The sequence below is a fragment of the Perissodus microlepis genome, chromosome 12 (genome assembly GCF_051167445.1).
Source record: "Perissodus microlepis isolate ML-2025 ecotype Zambia chromosome 12, ASM5116744v1, whole genome shotgun sequence".
Classification (NCBI taxonomy): Eukaryota; Metazoa; Chordata; class Actinopteri; order Cichliformes; family Cichlidae; genus Perissodus; species Perissodus microlepis.
In genome coordinates, this window is record NC_140472.1 from 17,699,700 (window position 1) to 17,719,124 (window position 19,425).

A 19,425-nucleotide genomic window follows, 5' to 3' on the forward strand; every position below is an offset into this window, starting at 1 on the left:
TACAGTTAATAAATAAAGACACCCTGTGTTGTATCAATGGATGTTTTATTGAAAGAGTGCGAGCAATGCAAACTCCATGGCACCTACTTCGATTTATTTCAAGCATACAAGATGTTTCTGTGGTAGTATACAGCCTTCACAGTGGGTCTTTTGATTCATTTTTTTAATATATCAAAGTTGCTCAGCACCACAAAATGTCTACATTCATACCAATAATTAAAAGGCAGGGGAAAAAAGTTATATAAAGCAAAAAAATTCAAACAAAAAGCTTCCACACATCTTGGATGGTTTTCCAAAATGTACATAGAAATTATAAAAAAAAAAAAAAAAAAAAAAAAACATGTTAGGAATCCAATTAGACAAAAGAAAAGCAAGAACTGAAGGAATTAGATACAAAAAAGGATTTGCTTGTGTAATATATCTTGTATTTTTATACAATAAAAAAAAACAGTTACATAATTAACACAGGAGACCCTCTGAAACAGGTATGTATGTAAATTCGGCAGTAAACTCAACATCCAGTGTTGAATAACTTGCTGATAAAAGCGGTCGTGCTACTTTATTCTGACCACAATGATAAAATGGACGCATGTAACAAAGACGAGGCAGAAAGCACTTATAACTGTACAGAAAACAGCTGGTTTAAGTGTCTATGTATGCATGCAAATATATAATGCTTTCAGTGAGATGTTTCTCTGTAACAGATTAGTAAAGAAATGAGTAAACTAAGTATTTTCTGGTTTTCTGACATCTACCTTTGGCAAATGTTTCTCATCTGTGTCACTGCAGCTCTTTGAGAGAGGTGGCGCTCCGCTAACGTCACTCTTGCGTTAGTCAGGTTGATTTTTTTAAGAGTGCTGCCGTGTACAACAGCGACGATGACTGGAAACCTTTCAATGACATGAAATTTTCCTAAGAAAAGATCTGGCTCAAAGGGAGCACTGACATATTAAAACCTTAAACATTTTGCTTTGAATCTAAGTGGAAACTTCACAACACAGAGTGTCTAATATTAAAAAGAGCTGTTGCATAGAAAACCTCTACAAAAGGGCACAATATAACAAAGCGTCAACATGTACAGCTTAAACACGAGCCTGAGAGATGAGTTCTTCAACAGAGTCAGGGACAAATCTAATTCAGTTCACACCGTATTCCTTTTTTGATTCCTTAAGACACATTTAAATAAATACAATATCTTCTGTAACATCTTAAACTTGAAATAAATATGTCCCAAAACCTTGATACAACTTTGTGATCTGACTGTACAGAACTAAAATGCCTGGGTGAGCGTGAAAGCAAGAGAGACACATAAAGAAACACACTTTCAGGTCTGAAGTCATCTTTAGGGGTTGAATGATTCCCAATGTAACTCAAATCCCATGATTCTTTATCTAGTTTCAAACCTGTAAGCCATAGAAAACTTTGCGTGTCAGTGGTACTAAAAGAAATAATAATAATACAAAAAAATCACCATCAAGGTATTAACAGCTTAACATTGTAAAACAAAGTAAACACTAGCATATAAAATAAAAGGCAACAGATAATCCTCCATTTCAAACACTGAGGGTAGTGTAGGGTTGTGTTTCAAGGTAAGGGAGGTCTGTGGTAGTCTCTCGGCCCAGAGTGTAAGCTTCCGCCCGGCCACATCCAGACCACAAGTGATGTTACAACTAGGCCACAAAGCGCTTTGGGCAGACGATGGGGGCGACGAGGGTCCACATGTAGAGGATGAGACACACCCAACAGGAGGCCATCTTGATCCAGAACACTGACCAGCTCCCGTCCAAAAGCTTCTCAATCTTGTGGTCGTCGTAGCTGCAAGAGACACGCGGTGAGAGAACTAAGCAAACACGCACACTCTGGTTCTTCTCTTCAAGACAGAGCTGATGAGGTGCATTAAAGGCAGTGTAAACACAAAAACCTGAGGACTCAGTGCACTAAAATAAAAAGGCAAAAAGAGAGCACTGATGCTTTGATGAAGGCCACGAGACCAAAGCAGAATAAACAGACGAATATACTAAGTGCATCCTCTTCAGAGATTAATAAAGAGGACAGCTTTGCAAGTCTAAAAAAACACCCCTCAAAAAGCCCAGTCAAATAAAGATATGCAGCAGAAAAAGGAAACCAAACAGACACATAGCAGACATAAGAAATGTTTCAGTGCCAAAGTGAAGCTTTGATTTCAATATTTTTCAGAGGTCTGCTGTCAAAGTGACAGAAACATCTACAGAAACACTTCAGTTCAGTAATTATGTTGCTAAATGTGTGAAGATGTCTGTTTTGAGGTTAGTATGTATGGGAATCACTTACTGAAACCAGTTGGTGGCGGTCATCATGACATAGAGGGAGCCAAGGAAGAAGACAAAGTGAAAGAAGGCGTAGCTGTAGATGGTTCCCTCTCTCTCATCATACACCACATTCTGGCCTGAACCCGTCTTCTCCTCATCGTATTCTTCTGAAAAGCAGTGCAGTTGGGTCAGGGACACATTTAATGTGTAAAAATGTCAGTTAAAAGGGTGGTACTTTTCTCGTGGCTGTTTCTCAACACTGCAACTTTATTTCCAGCAGGTGGCAGTGTTAGCCTGCCCACAATCCCACTTACCCCGATCTTGTTTTACAGTGTAATACTAACCTAGTAACAGTGACATCATCTACGCTTGCTGACCAATGTTTTCTCACCGTACTCAGTCTGGCTGAGGAATAGCAATACCCCGTGTGTGTGCAAACACCATGGCTGAGTCTATACGTGTACAGACAGACAGGCCAAAGAGAGGCTGCTGCCAGGCAAAGAAAGAAAGATGTTGGAGAAGGAGGAGGGATTATTTGACTTTCCTCACCTGTGTCATCTCCAAAGCAGAAACAGCAGCGAGCTCTCTGTAAGGTAAAGGAAACATTCAGGTTACCACTGAGTTGGGACTAAATATATGAGAGATGTGTATCCTGGGCTTAATTTGTTCCATTTACTAAGGGCATCTAATGCCTGGTAGGTATGTATTTAACCAGTCTGCACATTTAATTAACCCACACACAGTGAGGCTGTGCATTTACCTCTGTCTCTGGCTCAGTGTTCCTACACACTCTGAGCGCCGCTGAGCTTCGTCGAGTGGTGGACGTCAAGCTAGAGGTAGAGTGGACAAAGAGAAAGAAAAGAGAGAGATGAAAGGAAGCAAGACTGTAATTCCGTCACTCTGCATTCCCCCCCAGTAATTTGCAGTTTGAGATTGCTGCAGAGTCCAATTTCCTTCTATTCGGGGAATGGCCACAAGAGACAGGATGCCTCCACTTGATGGAAAACATATGTGAACAAAAGCAAAGAGTCATAGTTCTTGTCTCGCTCAGCCATAGCCAATCACGTGCTGCCTCTTCAGAGTCACAGCCAATCCAAACTAGCCTGTCTGTGTCCCCACAGCTTACCATGAAGTAAATTTTATTCCACATCACCTGTAGCAGAAGTGCTATTAAAAGGTTTGGACTGTAATATCTCTATATGATCAAATCAATGAAATAACAAACAACAAGTATTAAAGAGAAAATGTGCATCTGTGCTCGTTAGCAAAAAAGAGAGGCAGGAATTGTGTATGTCTTACCAAGAGTAAAGGACACAGCCAAACAGGATGACGGTTCCCAGTCCAGTGACAATCTTTTTGTCGCTTTCTGTCCCAGAGTTGAAGGGGAACACACATACGGTAGTGTTCACACCATCGATTACCACCACTAGACAGACAGAAATATGCAGACAGAGACAGATGATTGAAGAGTTGAAAGAAATAGCAGGGAGTACAACTGTTTGATGGAGTTCTTTGGAATTGGAGTATTATAGGGAGTAAGGATATTGTGAAAAATGCAGCCTATGCTTGTGCTTGTGTGTGTGCGCGTTCTGGCACCATGTTAGCAGCAATGAAAGGGAAAAAAAAGAAGGAAAAATGGAAAGTTGGTCCAAAAACAACCGCCTTTCTAACAGTATGTAGGCTAACTGTTATGAGTAGGAGGCATGTCCTGACATTTACTTTGTGTCCTAACATGTCCAAACATTTACAATAACTTTTTTGCACATATTTATCTCAGTGTAGATTATCCATTATATATTAAATTGCAAATTCACAAACATCTATATACAGTTTAATTTGTGGTCACATAATCACTACCGGTACTCCCTCTAAAACTCTCACCTAAACTTTGAGTTAAGCCTTTATCGCTTTTCCTGATGCATTTTTTTTATTTATGAACATCATTTCATGCTGTAAAAATTAAGATCTGTAAAACAGTCACTACAAAAACAAAAAAAACTGCATTTGCAAAGTTCACTGAAAGAAAAAAAGGTGGTGGGCTTTGTGAACAACTTTGCTCTTGCTGGGCTGCACAGTTTCCATTTCACAGCATGTGCATATGTGCTTGTGGGAATCTCTTTTCCTGTTCATGGTTAATTGCTGCCATACTTAAGGGAAAAAACCTCAAATTCTGCTGTAAACAAAGTTAAATGACTGTACATTAGGCAAACAGCTCTCCATGGAAGGATGGATGGGTGTATTGAACATGAGAAGGTGTTCATAAGAGCTTTGCAAATGCTAACTTTGTCAAAGCCTAACCTGTGACTTAACATAAATAATCAGTTTTTAAGCTGACACCCAATAATGTGATCACCAATGTGAAGATGCATTATTGTGCATACTCACTTTCTTTTGGCTTGCTGGAAAAGGCTGAGAAGGTGAGGTACATGACATAGACAGTGATGACTCCTGGCTGCAAAAGTCCTGAGTTGGGCTGCACTGCAGGGACACAAATGTGGGAATTTTCATACAATAATAATAATACTATAAGAACTTATTATTATTAAGTAAAAATGGTAAATGGCCTGTATTTGTATAGCGCTTTACTAGTCCCTAAGGACCCCAAAGCACTTTACACGTTCAGTCATCCACCCATTCACACACTGGTGATGGCAAGCTACATTGTAGCCACAGCCACCCTGGGGCGCACTGACAGAGGCGAGGCTGCCGGACACTGGGGCCACCGGGCCCTCTGACCACCACCAGTAGGCGACGGGTGAAGTGTCTTGCCCAAGGACACAACGACCGAGACTGTCCAAGCCGGGGCTCGAACCAGCAACCTTCCGATTACAAGGCGAACTCCCAACTCTTGAGCCACAATTGTGTATTGTATTACAAACATCTTGCCACATGAAACTTCTAGGCTATACAACTATTAGCCCCACCTGAAATGCAAATTTGTGTATTTTAATTTAACTGAGTCAAATTCGATGCTGTGCCTGGTAGAACAGGTCCTTACATTTCTGTATGAACGGGGAGATGGCCAGCAGGGAGACGACGAGGCAGAGGCTGCCGTTGATGCCCAGAAAAATCTTATTGAGTAGACAAGCCTCGGGGTGAGTGTAGAAAATACCCATGAAGATTACGGCTCCGACTCCAACACTGAACAGAACCAGAGTCACAAAGGCCAGTGCTGCGTACCACAGGCGGTTATACTTCACTCCTGAATACCTGCAAACAGAAAGAGCAAAAAGCTAAGAGAGAAAAAAAATCACATGCTTTTCCAGGTCACGTTTGACTCAATTTTAGTTCTACCTGTGTGGGTCAGTGTTGGTTTTAGGGACTCATGAAACTGTCTGTGGGTACTTTATAATGGGTCAGTGGTGACAAAGTGTAAGTGGGGACGAGTAAAACAACATAAAGGGCCCTTCACATACACTCATGCCCCAATATGCAGAGTTTTTGTGATCTGAGTGTTAAGCGTTGTTGAATGATTACTAATAATTATAAATAACACCGTGTGTGAGCCGAGGTTATTATAGCTAATGAAAAACTGAACTGAAAACAACAACTAGACTCTTGAAAAAAGTTAACTGAAGCCATTTTGGGAACATGGAAAAATAAAATAAAACAAAAATGTAGAGGAAGTTTATGAATTGTGTTAATTTAGTAAAAATTGCATATAAACTGTTTTTGCATTCTCAATAGATCCGTATTTCAAAATTCACTATAAACACTTATTACGAGGGACTTTTTGGACAAAAGTGACCCCGATCACACTGTGCAGGCATGAAGTATGAACAGAATGGTGTAGGTTAAGTTAAGAAAAACAAAAAGGCACATAAAAGAATTCAACTAAAAGGGAAGAAGTGAATACAGCTTTGTGCCTTCTCACTGATTTTTCTTGATCTGAAAATCTGTTTTTATTGAGAGGTTGCGCTGGTTTTTAGAAACCAATCTGCTGGATTTTGTGTGTAGGAAGTGGGAATTCCTAAACCATATACATCCTGTGAATCTAACACAGCACTGGCCTGCTGCCAGGCCTGCCCTCCACCCACCAAATCACACTTTCTGCATTTCTTAAAAGTCAAACAAAAAGCATTACAGTGGTCTTATTTCACACAGTGAACCAGGGACTGAAGAGGAAGGTGATGAGAGAAGAAATGTTGCTCTCACCAGTTTGCGTTCCATCTGTGTGCAAACTCCACCAACAGCATGAGCTGGATCAATAGGAAAAAGAACCCGCCAACGGCTCCTATGTAGCGCCAAACTGAGCCAAAATGAGAAGAGAAAGAGACAGAGACAATTGTTTAACTGATGACAAGAGCTACTTGCCAGGCAAGCTGTGCCAGTATTGAAATTGTGCTCCATAAATAGATAGAGTTACAGTGACATTTGTGAAAGTTTATTCAGGTCAGATGACACAGGAAGTTGTTTGTTACTTTACATACATTTACACAGCTCTATGTTAGGTTACCTAATGCACCACTTTACTTATTTAAGCTTTAAAAGAAAACTTTACAGTATTGAAGCCTCAAGCTGAGCGTTCAGCTTTTACCTTCCAGGAATGTTGACTCATTGGGGAGGAAGAAGCCTCCAGCGCAACACGCCACCAGCGCGATAAACTTCAGTAACCAGAATCTGAATCAAGGCGGTGATAATGTTATAAAAAAGGGGGAAAATGCAGATAAAATAACACCATAAAAACAATGATTACTGACAACTGAGACACAGCAGAATATTTAATGCAATAAATCCAAAAATAACAAATTTAACAAATCTCGCGTTGCCTTTACTTGTGACTCTTGTTCAATATTATGAATGCGGCTGCTTTTTTTGATAGAAGATTAAACAAATTCTTCTTACCCATTATGTACGGCTGCCCGGCAGCCCGTGCTGTTGTTGACCCGTATAGTGAAGATACAGAAGAAGAAGAAGAAGCAGGCCATGCCAAAGCACACCTTGTACACAGCAGCGTATCCAACCAGAGTTTTGCAGTCTTCTCCTGCATTCACTGTCTGGCAAAACTCAGCATAGAAGGGGATCTAATTGGGGGGAAAAAAACAACCCAAAACCCCCAAAATACTCAAATTAGATCATCATGTCATGTCAGTGAAAAGCAACCCACCTCTGCTCATGTTTGTCTAGTATGAGGCCTCGGTGAAAGGGCCCAATAGTGTCCATCTATTCTGAGCGTCACGCCCCTAAAGGAGCAGAAAGAGAGAACAGGCAGCAACAACAACCCCTCTTTCTCTCTGTGGAGCCCTCTTTCATCCTTCACTCTCTACAGCCTGTTAAAGGGGCCTTACAACTAACTGTCAGTGTACACAAACAAAAGACATGGATGAATAAATTAACCGCCTTTTGTCAGCGAGTCAGAGGAAATGGGAAGAGGGGAGAACACAGACAGCACGAGCAAGAAAAACATGGAGATTCCTCTTAAAATAAACTGCAAAAGACTTTTCAGAACTACAGTGAGCTGCGTAATACAAAACTGGAGTTAAGGTATCAAAGATAAGGACCTTGCTGTGACATTCAACAGAAGACTGCGCGTCTGTGGCAGAGAGCCAACAGAAGGGACTCGATACGTCGTTCCCCTTCACCGGAACGAGCTGAGGGACGAGTACAAAACGTGCTTTTCAAGCAAACACTGCTTTTTGAGAGCGTTTCAAATCTTTACTTGGGGATAATAAATTGCTTAACTCGGCTTTACTAATTACTGGCAGAATCCTTGAAAGTTGGACACACGGGTGAGATGCCGGCGGATTGAGCTGTCATCACCTCATTGTGTTAGCAAAGTCCAGAGCCAGATCACAAGTAAGGCAAAAAGCCCATTTTTGGAGCTTTTGTCTCAGGTTAAGGACCATATTAGCATGTCCATGGTGTTGTGATTAAGGAGGGAAATGGGGCCGGCTGTTTCGGACTGCTGTAAATCTCTTGAGAAAAGACCGGCGCTCTCATACGCACAATGACTGCTCTCTTAGCTGGGACTTCCCACTGTGCTCGGTGTGTGACTGACAGTGTGTTTATGGGTGCGTGTGTGAGTCAGTAGGCTTTGTGTGGGGCTATCAGAGGCCATTTTGTGCCTTGGATGAGTCTTTTACAGGGGCTCCATTCACAAAGAGACACACAGTAGGGAGTAGTTTTATTACTGCACTGTAGACACTGGCAGAAAGGAAGAAAAACTGCAGAAGAAGGAGACTGGTGAAAAAAAAAGAAGATCACCTACAAATATCACTTTGACTCAAGCAAGCCTGGCTAGTGCCATGGTAACACAGTCAGCTCAAGACATCTTTCCCAGAGATAGAAACATCATTATTTCCTGTTTATCCTGAGATCAATATAAAATGTGAGTCAGCGAGCGAGCAGTGTATCAGTGAACCAGGACATCACCTCTGAGACCTTGTTCCAGACTATATCTACACACTGTGTTGACAGTCTGACTCTCCCAGATGACAAGGATAACTATATTGTAGCAGACAACAGCCGTTATCGTGGCATTCCAGTTTAATGGGATTTTTTTTTAGAAACAGTCACTGGAGGTCATCTTTCATTTCGTTCATTCAGAGAAGAAAGCAAAGGTTCACGAAAGAGTTTATCGTCTCCACTTCAAAGGCTTGATAGGCTCTTAAAACAAACAAAACCTACCAGGCAGGACTCGTGTCCTCAGAGCTGTGGCCTTGCTGCTGTGTAGATACACATATCTGTTAAAATAGCAGGATGTCTGTTTTGCCCATAGCAATACTGTAAAATTTTCATTTTTCCTGTTAGCATCGGCAGTGTTAGCATAGAGGCTGCTGGCCTTGTTGTTTAGAGCAGACGGTGAACAAAATTGTTCAACCACATGACAAAATCTGGTTCAAAATGTTTTTGTTCTTGTTACACTTTCCGCTCAGTTCAGTTTCATTTTCAGGAGGTGAAAAAGTGTGAAGCCGGAGAAGAGTGTACAGACTAAAGAGTGAGGCGAAACTGTGTAAAAGGTCACAGTATTGAGGTTTTTATTCTTTTGTTTACCAGAGGCTGCGAGCTGACATTTCAAAAAGCGAGGGACAGAATTAAGACTTCAAAGACAGGAAAAAATCCTTACAGAGACAAAAAAAAAAGGCAGAAATAACACACACGGGACACAGCCATCAGGAGGACATTTAACAATATCTTAAAGAAGACTCCACACCTATCGAGAAACACACTGGCCCTCTATAATGCAGTTTGTACAGCATATATGGGGGAAATGGTGAACGGGGACCAATTCACCATGTTCAACTGTTTCTATCTACTGAAGACCCAGGAGTCATAATCTATAATGTAGTTTACATTACTGTAATTAAAAAAAAAAACTTACTTCAATTATTATTTCTTTTTTAGATATGCCATCCACTGAGCATGTCCTATTTAAGTCCTTTATTGATATATAATGTAATTACATTTTGGGGGTGGGGAGGGTTGTTGGCAAAACAAAGAGTATGCATGCATTTTGAGAGAATGATGTGATATATGTACTCACGTTCTCTTTCAACGCTTGCTCCACAGTGGGCGACATCATGACAGCACAGAGGACGGTGACCAACAGGAAGTACAAGGCATACATGATTCGGGTCCCTGTGGATTGTTTGATCTTCGGGCAGCACTTACAGCAGCACGAGCAGGCCGCTGAGCCGCAGCAGCAGGCCAGCTGCATGCAGAGAACAAGGCAGAAAAGGTGGAAGAGAGAGAGGGACAACAACAACAACTTTATTATCACTCTTCAGAACTTTAAGCAGCTTCTCATACAGACGTTATGTGTTTTTTGGCGGAGCTGGGAAAACCAGGCGTCAGTGCAGTTATCTCTCTCAGCAGTTTCACTGGATAAAAGTAAACTGGTAGAAAAATATTCCCTGAAATTGGCTTATGTCTCCACCACCCTGAGCATGCCCAATCTTGTCAGGCCTGGTTAGTACTTGGATAGGAGACTGCCCAGGAATACCTGCGCGCTAAAAGTATTCCTGCGCAAGAACCCAGAGTTGCTTCCGATCAATTTATTGGACTGTGTAAATATTACATAGAAAACGGTGCTTATGTGTTGTATAAAACTCTCAAGAGTACTCAATTCGAGCACAAAATTACTATACAGGAACCAGTCCATTTAACTACATGTGGATGAAAAGACATGCATGCCATGATATCTGCACACAGTATGAAATGTTTGATAGTTATATGTCATATTTAATCCCATCACTTCAACTGATATAAAGTCAAATATCATATTATGAACATTTTAACACTCCACCCTTAGACTCTATTCAGTTAAGGCAAATTGCATGAGAAAGAAAAAATTGTTATCAGAATAACAGGACCAGGTCAGACTGACATGCAACATGCACACAGCAGAGATAACAAAATGATCTAAAACTAAAATTCTCAGCTTAAATCCTCTTAGTCAATAAACCGTACAAGGAACGTTAAAGGAGGTTTCCTGAGTTGTCTTCATGAGATGCATTGCAAATCTTTTACTTTTAGTTACCGTATCAGCAGTTTCAAATCTATCTGGTCTGTGGGAAACCAAACAGTTTTGTTTGCTATTGCAGATGAGTTTCAGTGGTGTTGTGCAACCCTATTAGGGCAAACTTCATTGTATTAAAAAGCTTTCCATGCTTTACACTCAGCACTTAACTGAGTTTGTTTTCTACTGAACAGTGAATAACATAAAAAAAAGGATCCCCATTCATGCTTCAGTCAGAGCCCTCTCTTTCCTTCACAGAAGAAACTTTTGAGGATTACAAGACAGTGACGGCAGTTGTCTGAACACACACACACACACACACAGAGGCCTACTCTGTTTCTTCTGATAGGCGGTCATATAGGAGGAGGACAGTTACATAAAGGCAGGCCTTGTGTCCTTTAGGAAAGAAGAGGCTCTATAATTCTACAGCACTGGGTCTTTCTGTAGCCACCCCACCCTGCTTTTGTAAGCTTCCTACCCCTCACCATGCAGAATAAACTTCTATGGTGAGAAGCAAAACTTTGTTGTGGGGAGCAGTCAGGTGTGGTGGCACCAAAGTTCTCACCATGCCTGACTGCTTCCCACAACACAGTTTTAGTCAGGGGTGGAGGGCTTGTACGCACCATTTCCATTTCTAAATTAATCCACTCTCCTCCTTTGGGACAGAGCAAAATCTTTCTTGAGCTATGAAATTAGCTCCTGTAATTATGGCATTAGGTGAAAGGCAGTAAATTATAAGCAAATGGCAATAATGACGGTGCCATTTCTGTGGACTGGAACATCCAATGAAGGTTGCACACTGTCTAATGGCATTAGCTTATAGGCCAATGTGCCCACATTTAAAAAATTTTTTGCCTTAAAATTAAAAGATGAAAGTATTTTTTATGTATACGTATTTCTGCATCTGCATTTTTAAGCGGTGTGTCTTCTTGTATAAGACCGGAAATGAGTGTTTATCTGATGCTTTGTTGGTTAATATGTTTTTGTTTCCCTACAGACATGCTAATGCATCCTAGTGAGATCACGTCACTTTGTATTTTAGTCAAAACAGCGGCCTTATCTTACTTCTAGGAGGTTGTGTCCTATGTAAGTGTATAATATAGCTAGGGTGTACTGAGGTTACAAAGCAGCTCTGCAACACTGTCTGGTCTACAAGTAGCACCGTTTTAGTTTTACTGCCTCTCTACAGTATGCATGTAAACACTGAATTGTTTGACTCTTTTGTAGGTGGTCAAAATGTACAAAAAATCCCCCAAAGCAAACAAACAAATATTCACATGCCAGCTTCAGTTCTGCAAAAAGCAACCATAAAGCAGAAGCTTTATGGGTATTTTTGGCTTTTATTATACAGGACTAAGTCTAAGGCATACTAAACCTAATTTAGAAGGAATGACTGAATGATTCATTAATGCATGTTCATGCTAGAGCTGTGTAATGAACTTGAGACATTTCAGGGTACAGACAGTTTTATGTCATTACAGCACATCACGTGGCCGTGTGACATCACTCTTGCAATGTGTTGCAGATGTAACAGGGCAATGGTGGCAGGAGCCAGCCCAACGTAGCCTCAGGTGCGGTCACACTTTTTAAAACAAGACAGAGACAATCCTGTCTGCAACATCTGTCGTGGAACACGTCTAATCTAAGGAAACACCTGGTTAAACAAAATATATCTAAAAACTGAAGTGCATATTGTGTTTGATAGAATGAAAGCCAAACAGCGGAAGACCTGGAGCTAACATTAGCACGTCTGTCGACAGTGTAAAAGAAGTTTAACCTGTGAATGATGATGAAACTTTTAGTAAGACATAGACAGCATCATCAACGCCTTCTTCAAGTATTTAGCTTGTTGGAAAAGTTGTTGCCAGAGAATCCGTCCTTTTTTCACTATGCTGGCTAACATTTTAAGTAAATAATAAAATGTTTCAACTAAGGAGTATGGACTTAGTGTGTAAGAGGAAGATTTTTTAATTGATCGTTTCAAAATGAATTAAACATTGAAAAAAGATACAGTTGATTGCTGAATCAAAGGTATCAGTACTGATATTGGCAGAAACGTGAAACGGCAAACAACAACAGCACAAAAGCAAAAGTGTCCTAAAACCGGTTGTACCACATAGAAGACATACAATGTCTTCATCGACAGCAAGCACTCCCTGCAAGCAGACGGGCCATCCCTGGACTGTCAGTGTATCATGAACGTGCTACTTGTGCTGAACCATAAATTCTGCTTCAGGTGTGAAGATGTGTGTGACTTCATAATGGGGTGATATGGTACTATGAGGTCATTAAGATAAGATGGGCCCTGATTAATCAACACCTTGTACCTGAGGAGGAGGAGGACTTTAAATTCAATTAACTGGGAGCCATTGAAGAGAGGTCAGTATAGGAGAAATACCAACCGTGTTGGTTTATTCAAGCATGAGAATAAGGATGAGCCTATGTGCCTCCCGGCCTCAACACACAGCTTAAGAGAATAAACGGTTTCCTCTTTCTCTGCTGCACCCACGTCTATCTCAATGGGTGATTAATTAGCCACAACAGACTGAAAGTAACCAAGAAAAAAACAGAACAATTTAGGTTGTGAGGGTGTTTAGATTTAATTAGTTAGGGGGTGTTTCACCAGCGGACTGCACGCAGCACGGGGGCCCAACGGTAAACTCTGCAGAGCTGACAGAGAGAGGGGGTGTCATGAGAAGGGGCAACGTCTCGAGGAATTCCACCACACACAGAGACAAAAGGGTATCCATGGAAACCAGCGTTGACCCTACCCACTCGATGAAGCACCCACCATCTCCTCCACTGCCCCACCAGCATATCGACAGGTGGTTGGCGGATCAGCAGTTTGCAGCCCTACTTAAATATCAACAGCAGTCCCCCATCTGTCCCATAGAGCGGCATACCATGACACATTAAAGATGACACATGGCTACTAGCAAAGCGCTAGTCTGGTCTAGAGTTAAATTAAGCCTAGACTCTCACAACCCACACAAAAAAACCTCACCACACTGTGATTGTGGGACTTTCATGTCTCCCTTTTTCGTGTCACCAGAATCTCTGTTTCATTATTTTAATCCTATTCCTTTCATCCTCCCCAACATGTTACTGGAAGATTTAGTGATGTCATTTCTTTTCTTCTTCTTATTTTGTCCTCTTCGCCCTTTGTCTGTATTCTTCAGCTGTCCTTAACTATTTGTCACTGACCCCTCAGTGCTTCAGCTTTTCTAGAGGTGGTGGCAAAGACGATGTTGCCTTTCTTTTACACAAAGACATACCGACTCAGAATCCATCAAGACGGGGTGGATGGGACACAGCGGTGAGAATACACCTAGCAAAAAATCACATTTAAAATAAGGAAGCTGAATAAGTCTGAATAATATTAGCTTCCTTGACAGGGAGTTTGGCCTAAAGATGGACACTTGCATAACAAACGCGACAGTCTTGCATTCCACCCAAAGACGATATCTGCGACGGCTGTAAGCTGTTTGATTTCATGAGGATTACATTCCTTTCACCCCTCTTTTATGCTCTGCTGCCTTTCATCCTTAAAGCGCCCACGATGAAAAGGACTGGAGCATCGTGCAAACAGGAAATGGAAAGGGTGGCCTAAATCAAACCCACCGGGGTAAACCCCACCGCACATAGCCACGCTTATGCAACACAAAGAGAAATGGGTCATACACTATACCACTGTAAGGACCACAAAGGAGAACGAGGATTTCAGATACAGAGCCAGTTGACACCAGTCCTGACAGTGAGTAAACAAGTCCATCTGGCAGACTCTGGATTTCTAAAAGAATAAATGTATTCGGTATCTGTGTTTTGCTGTATAGATTTCAGATTGTGACTTTACGTTTATCAGCAGACGTGTCATGATGCACACCCAACAGCAAACTGGGAAAAACATACACACACACTGACAGGAATGACTCATGAAAACAGGCAAAAACATCCTGACTGGAACAATGTGGAGCGACAACGTCCCCGCAAGCTTAAACCTCATGTTGATTCGCTCATTCGTCACATCTTATGCACTATTTATTCCATGCCCTATTTTAGTTTGGTACACAAATCCTTACAGACTACACTGTAGCTGGCTGCTTTAAAAATCGTTGGGACTTTTTGCTGGTTAAAGCTTAATGATAGCGGCCACTGTTCAAAGCACATTGAATCATGAGAAGCCACTAGCTCTGACACACCCTGTTATCTCAAATTACAATGCTTTGTGTTGCAGGCGGGTTACGGGAAACCAGCAAACAAAATAAAATTTAGGGCAACAGAAGACAATGCGGGATCTTCCTCACATGTCCAGTTGGCGCAAGCTTCCAGACCAAGATCTACTCCCCTTTCCCTCATACTGTTGAGTGACAGCTCCACTATTGTCTATATAGCTAGGCAGCTGTATACACACAGCAAAAATGTATCACTCCACTGTTTCCTGTACACAAAGGGAGGTCTTTGCTCTCTCTCTCTTGGCAAATATACCCCCCTAGCTACAACCAACACAGAGAAACTTTCGTCCGGTGGAGAGAAAAGAAAGTAACAAAAGAGAAAAAAAAAATGTGGTACAGCGAGGAGCAAAAATGAACAAATTCTAGCAGATGAAGGTGTTTGTCATGAAATAAGCAAAGGAACCAAACTAAACAAGAACAGGAAGATGGTCAAGATACAAGGCGGTATCACTTTTTTTTTTTGTTCACACGGGAGGCCGTTTCACTTCTCAGAATCAGTTGTGAGTTTCAAAACACAACCAGCTAATAATAAAGGATAAATTACAGAAACACAGACATATGTGATAAGGGGGAGGTTGAGAAAGAGACATTAACACTGGTTTGTGGCAATTCAGTGGGAAACAAAAGGGATGAAGGGCTGCTAGACATGTCCCGGTTTGGGAAAACAAGTTCCTGCTGCTCGCTGCTGACCACAGCAAAATTCCTGAGGGGAAGTTGAAAACAGCAGACATCTCTGATGTGTACGCAGTTAGAGAGTAATTCTGATCATATGACAGAGCCAGAAATGTATTTTGGATAGGAGTGCTCCAGATGTTTGCAGGCAGAATTCACTAAGGCTGGTTTTACAAGTCGAGTTTAAAAGGTAATCACCTACCCCCGCTGCTGCTTTACAGCTACTGTGTCATGACCCCATTTACTGATGGGTCAGCTCTGTTTGAATGAGTGGCGCTGGCTCTTCACAAACCACTTCCTCTGATTTTTCACCACTCCAACGAGGGCCTGAAGACTTCTTTATCAGTATGTTTGCAGAAAGTGACACTCCATCCTCTTGACTCTTGTACCCTGGTAAGGGTGACTGCTCCATGGCTGCGATGCATAAAGACACCCACATGATTTCAGTGCTCTCACCACACTTTCAGCCAACACTTTGCAGCGCTCTGAACTCCACTCAATGCTGAGCTAAAGCCTTCAACCTGCCCTTGCCCCCATCGCAACATGGCATACATCCCTGATCCCACTAAGAAATTACAAGTGAGCTGCTCCCACGTCGTGCTTCCTGCTGCCTTCAGATCTCTCCCAAACAACAGCCACCCTTGTCTAATTTCAACCTTCAAGCCAGGGAGGAAATTAACAGACCACACACCAGTTTGTGCCACTCTGAACCTCAAGTGTGGCAAATATATTCACACGCACGAAGTTAATTGCAAGCATACACTTTAATAGAGATGGCAAGTAAAAGGGGTGTCTGTGACAGGGATTAGCACACCACCAGCACAGCAAGACAAAACTGATCTTATTCTTTGCCCTTCATTTCCTCTTTAATCCCACTCTGTGAAAAGAGCAGGAAATAGAAGTGACCTCCCTCAGTTTAGGGATGTGCATATGTAATTAAATTCCTAGCCAGATCAGCTCAGCAGTGGTGACCCACTGGTCAGAGCCCAATCTGTAAGCTGTAGAAAACACGCTCAGCATGAAAGGAAACCTCTCTGACTCTGAACCACCACCCTTTTAAAGTATTTCTGTAGCTTCACGGCACTAGCACCTCTCATAAAAGTGATGCAAGCAAACAAATCAAACATCCACAAATTATTTAAAGCAGCAAAAGCAAGAAAATGTTATAACCAATCAATAGCCCAAACAGTCACGCTACTGTTATTACAGGGCACAAAAAACCAAACTAAACTAAAACAAGAACATATGTGGCTTTAAGGGATTTGTTTGCTTTAAAATAACAATCCTTTAAACATCAAAAAGTAATCAAAAATTTGGTTGGCTTTCAATCCACACAGTATGCAACCCAAAAGTAACTGTTTATTCTATACGGAGAAATACTGCTTTAATGATGTATAATTACAAAAATAAAAGATACAAAACAACTGTCCTTCAAAAAGCAACAAAGCACATTTAAAACGGTGCCGAAACAGAAAAGAAACCAAGACAAAGACAGACTTATTGTTTTTGTTGGGTATATAGCTATGTTTACTTTTCAGCAGAGCCTTTCAGCACCTATATATGTAAATAACTGTAAATAACAAGTTAGACCGACCCACAGCTGGCTAGCCTCTTCTTTAGCTCCTTCATCTGTTTCAGTGTTTTAGGAGCTGGGGAATAAGATGTGCTTAAAAAAGAAGTGTAACTGTCCTCCACAGCACTCACTTAATCACAGCCATGGCTCGTTGTTGGCTGTACCCGTCAACACATTTCTGTATTAACGGCCACATTTCCCATAGTTTTGCCTCGCTTTGCTTTGTCCTCTAACGGCTTTACAGTGAAGTTGTCCAGTCAGCTCAATGAGGAGGAGGAGGAGAAGGAGGAAGAATGGGGGTTATAATTAATTATTTCGCGCTGTTATTACATTAAAAGGCAGCTCGATAAGGCTGACGGGAATCACCGAGACTCGGAACAGAGGCTGGCTGGCTTTAGCCGACGGTAACGGCGAGAGACGAGGACAAAAAACAGTAAACAATACGGGAAGGGTCAACGCTGAGCACGTCTCATTGTTACAGCGTTTCAAACCGCTGAAGAGCAACAAACACACGCACTCACACAACAGTAAGTCAGGGTCGGCTATTGTTACTCACCTGCGCGATACAACAAGGAGTACACATGACGAGGGGACAGAATAAATAAAATCCGTTTCAGAGTGAGGACAGCTCGGGGATTTCTCAGCCGCTTTCCTTCTTCCTCCACACAAAATCAGCGACACACGGGGAACCAAAGCGCTTCTGCTCCGTCCACCCAGCCTTCCTGTCCCCCCCTCCTCTTCTGGTCTCTCCTCCCACTGACTGACTGACTGCACATCAACGCCAAACAACAAGGCTCAGCGCAGAGCTGCACCGGCTCTGCCACAGAGAGCATCAGAGAGATGCCTAAATAGGTTATATCACATTTACTGTCATTAAAAAAAAAAAAATACTTTTTGGCATTCTCAGATTACACGTTAGACGTAACACAAAGCCACGTGCCACACAAGTTAGACCCCTGGCCATGAATGTTTAAAATATATGAAATAATATGGATTTTAAAATACTATCAGAAAGCTGTATTATAAGTAAAAAAACAAAACAAAACTCCAAACAAACAAACAACAACAAAAACAAAAAACAAAAACAAAGGGGTGGGTGCAGGATTAAAAAATAAAATTATAAAAATTGTCAACAGCTATATCCAGACACAGGATGACCTGGATCTGATCCCTCCATGGCTCATTAATCATCAGCGCGGAGCTGTTAAGTATAGGTGGTATTCTGCTTATATTCACATTTAATTATTTCAGTTGGGAGGAAATGTCTATCATTTAAGTCACCTGTGTTTTTAAGTACAACAAAAAATGGCAATGAGTCTGACATGCACACAAAGCCCGATGAATCCCTGCATAAAATATATTTCAAATGATATATAACCTATCAGAAATAAGGACATTTTAACATCACATAATATAATTTAATAGCCTATTTATCCCAGAATACTGAAATTATTTTGCCTCAAATGAATTACTTATTAGTCAATAGATGGGTAAAATGAAAGGGCAGGTGACTTGCTGCCACACACTTATACTGTATAATGAACTTGCATTTTTCTATAAATCAAAAGCTGGACTTTATCTCGTCTTTATCATCCCACTGCAGTTGTTCACTTGGCTGTATCTTGCTGACTCATAAGTATGAGTAAGTTTCTCTTTGTCCAAAAAACCCTGCTCGTGGTTTTTAACGGCATGTGTGCAACTGTGTGTTGAGCTCAGCAGTGCAGTAGGAGTCTGTTTGCTGGCCAATGAAGGGGCCTTGATAAGGCTGAGCTGATAAGGCTGCTACTGTAGCTCTCTGTGGCTTGTGTTGCCGTTTGCCAACACTGTCATATGACCAAATGACTCAACACACACACTTTTTGTCAGTCACCACTGCCATTGAGTCACCCCCAAATTGTAGGACTTTTTAAATAGGCGTGAATCACACAGGACTGCCAGTTTATGAACGCATCAAATCAACGGCCCTCTGAAAAGCAGAAAGCACGCATCTGCAATGGCCTGTGTAACAGAATCAGGCATATTGTAGATTGAATGTGAAGACATCTCAGCCTCCATCTTCACTCTAATCTGATTGTGTTTGACAGGAAACCAAAAAGGGCAGCAGAGCATCAGGCCTCTGACATGTCAGAGTGTATCGATCAATGTAACGTCAAAAAGAAAGGACAGGAAGCAGAAAATACAGATTTAGTATCACACTGCTGC

At 41.5% G+C, this 19,425-nt stretch overlaps 1 protein-coding gene across 1 annotated transcript; it reads right to left on the bottom strand.

The window, feature by feature from the left end:
• Positions 1-28: 28 nt before the first annotated feature.
• On the bottom strand, positions 29-18,001 carry serinc5 (serine incorporator 5). The gene is made up of 12 exons (XM_084947596.1): positions 17,780-18,001; positions 9,772-9,939; positions 7,134-7,312; positions 6,826-6,908; positions 6,444-6,537; positions 5,287-5,498; positions 4,674-4,766; positions 3,588-3,714; positions 3,049-3,118; positions 2,838-2,874; positions 2,311-2,455; positions 29-1,815 (listed from the first exon to the last, which is right to left on the bottom strand). Exons 1-12 carry the CDS (start codon positions 17,804-17,806, stop codon positions 1,671-1,673), a joined length of 1,380 nt encoding a protein of 459 aa, XP_084803722.1. The 5' UTR covers positions 17,807-18,001; the 3' UTR covers positions 29-1,670.
• Positions 18,002-19,425: the final 1,424 nt, after the last annotated feature.